Raw genomic sequence first — 3,132 nt, 5'->3', positions numbered from 1 at the left:
TGTACATAATAAGTATGTTACAGGTGCGAATACAGACTTTTATAAACGTGCCAGCACCAATTACATACAAGGTCTAGATAGGAGAAGTATGATTCGTTTTTACCATTGTGTTGAGAAATATTGTAACATATAGTATTTGTATGTATTTTCATTTTATTTCTGTTAAAATAGACGACAGTGACAAAACAGACCCACCATGCGTCTCCATAAATCTGCCCCTGTTTTACATGCTGTAAATGAATTAATTAATACGTATATAAGCATAAATATGTTGCATTTGAATAGATGGCCAGTGGATAAATGGATGGCCTATGAATGAATGGGTGAGTTGTCCATAGATAGGTGGGTGGGATGAACAGGATGATATGCCAGTGGGGAGCCCCCCCCCCTCCCAATCGATGAGAAAAACCCAAATTTGTCAAGGAGGAAAAAATATATGTACATAATAGTGGACTCTAAAATCGATTAAATAAGCCTTTGAAACCTCTAAATTTTCATCAAGAGATTTTGAGTGACGATTTTTTCGTCGGGACGCTAGTCCCCTATCGGGCAAATCCTGGCGCCACCCCTGGATGAATAAATGAACGACGAAACAAAGGAACGGAAAAGTATGGATGGATGGATGGACGGATTGATGGATAGACTATGTCAGGAGGACGAACTTGCAGACCTTTAGACTGGTCCACTTACAAATGGCTGTAAGTGGATTACGATGGAATGTTGGACCAATCCATTATATTATGATTAAAAAAGAATTAAATAAGCACAAAAATACATACAGTTTAAGATTTTGTACATTGTCTTTACATTTTTTATTGCAGCAAGGTCATCGGCATCAACTGTGCATGGACAAGCGGGATTCAGTGCTGCAATTCCAAAGGTGAAGCAAATAATATGCATAAGGAGTAAATCCTTGCCAAGCCACTAGGGCTCATTATTAGGGTTGGAGCTTATCCCAAGCTTCTGTAGCATGAAGCTGAGGAGAGTTCTAATGCTCCCCCTGGGTAGGATGCCAGTCCACTGCAGGTTACTCGCAGCAGTTTGCTGGTACCCATTGATAAAGCTGGGTAGGCTGAAGCATATGTAGATAAAATGCCTTGCTCAAGGTCACAAGCGAAATCCTTATATACATGCACTGTACTGTAACACAAATGTTTCATGCTTGTCAGGCTACACTTTTTGAATCAAATTTAATCCCTGAACCAAAGTTCTTTTAAGGTGTCATATTTATTTATAGGGCTGCAGGGGCGGATCCAGGATTTGAAAGAGGGGGTTTCAAAATCTGTCCCGAAAATTTTAATTCCTAGATGGCCTGAAAGATGGTCATTAAAAGACACCTCAGTCGGGAAAGCTTATTTCAGGCCATCTAGAAAATGTTGATTCCTAGATATTTATGGCTTGAAATGAGCTTTCCCGACTTCTGAGGTGTCTTTTAATGACCTTTAATTTCTTCAAAATTCAAGGTTTTACCCCTCTTAAAAAATAGGTCAGGTGATTTTATCTCATTCTTAGGCCTATACCATAGAAGAAAATCAAAGATACAGTCATTACAGTATTAGGCCTATATTCCAACAATATTGCAGTGGCGGATGAGGGGGTGAATAGGGTGGCTAGCCACCCCCCTTCAGTGACTGTAAAAAAAACGGTCACTCGTCTTGTGTATGTGCTTCTCAAGTATACATGTATACCCTCGTAAAACATACACTTTATATTTTAAGCTTAACTTCTTTTCAGATGTCATCCAAGAGCGTCTAGACGTCTACTAATTCCAAAAAAAATCTCAAAGGGAAGCGGACACCCCCTCCAAACATCCATTAATCAAGGGGACAGGGAATACGTACCCAAATATATTTAAGAGGGTGGGGGATTGGTCCCCTCACTTTTTGTCCGCGATGTAATAATTTCATAAGTCAAGAAGATGCCGGTACAGCCGATATTCTATCTCTGCCCACAAACATCTGATTTACTACTACTACTACTACTACTACTACTACTACTACTACTACTACTAATAATAATAATAATAATAATAATTTATAATAATAATAATAATATAGGGCCTATAATAATATTAATAATTATGATTAAATTATTATTATTAATAACAATAATAATAATAATAATAATAATTATTATTATTATTATATAATAGTAATAATATTAATAATTATGATTAAATTATTATTATTAATAACAATAATAATAATAATAATAATTATTATTATTATTATTATTATTATTATATAATAGTAATAATAATAAGAAGATTAGTTTTAGGCACAGTAAATGTAAATTAAAAATACATCAAAGACAATTGAGTTTAATTTTTAATGGAACATCACAGCGATTAATTAGATGATGATGAATTTTAGAGGTATTTCCCCAAATGTTCCCACCTCAGCCCTTAGGACTAGGCTGTGAAGTAGGTAGGCCAAAAGTGAATACATCAAAGACAATGTTTTTAAGTTTTATTTTCTAAGTACATCACAATAATTAGATTTGGTTGCTGCAAATCGCTGGTAAAACGTCATTTGACTAAATAAAGGTGATATGGTGATGATTTTTACTATATAGAGTGTCACTTCCGATCATCTACAGCTAACTATTTCCTAAAGTATTCGAACCTCGGGCCCAATCATGGTGAGCCTGAGGTGGGTGTGGACTCACAAAATGTCCCCTTCACCTTTAGAAACAGATCGGCGCCTTTGCCAAAACCACACCTCCCCCACCCCCCGCTTGGTGCTCGCAAATCACATTATCCACCCCCATTGCTAAGTCCTAGATCTCCCGCTGTATTGAGTAGTTGTTTTTGTAGTATTCTTTCTTATAGATCGATGAACCGGGATTGAAGAAAACATTTTCGTACATAAATTATTACGACGTCGAGCCAAAAACAGTTATTAATTGTATTTAATTGAATGCTAGTTGGGCTAAGCCAGGGGCGTACCGTGGGGGGGGGGGTCGATGGGTGCGGTCGACCCCCCTTTTAAAGAAAGTGCCCTTTAAATATGATTTTTTTTTAAATCTAGCATGAAATTGAAAAGAAAACGTTAAGAAATAAACGCATACAAAATGTTACTTTAAGTAATTATAATATAATTACTTAAAGTAACATTTTGTATGCGTTTATTT

The 3,132-nt window shown here is 36.1% G+C and overlaps 1 protein-coding gene across 1 annotated transcript in view; it reads left to right on the top strand.

Moving 5' to 3' along the window:
• Window positions 1-821: 821 nt before the first annotated feature.
• Window positions 822-3,132, top strand: part of LOC117114203 (integrin alpha-8-like) — a gene marked incomplete at its 5' end in the record, with an annotated part of 22,081 nt that continues 19,770 nt past the window's right edge. The window contains one exon of the mRNA XM_033257796.1: window positions 822-880. Within this exon, the coding sequence (XP_033113687.1) occupies window positions 822-880 (59 nt within the window). The remainder of the gene's footprint in view (window positions 881-3,132) is intronic.

The sequence above is a fragment of the Anneissia japonica genome, unplaced genomic scaffold (genome assembly GCF_011630105.1).
Source record: "Anneissia japonica isolate Jap-2015-1 unplaced genomic scaffold, ASM1163010v1 scaffold288108_len519018_cov203, whole genome shotgun sequence".
In the NCBI taxonomy this organism is placed as follows: Eukaryota; Metazoa; Echinodermata; class Crinoidea; order Comatulida; family Comatulidae; genus Anneissia; species Anneissia japonica.
This window is presented reverse-complemented; position numbering and strand designations above follow the sequence as displayed.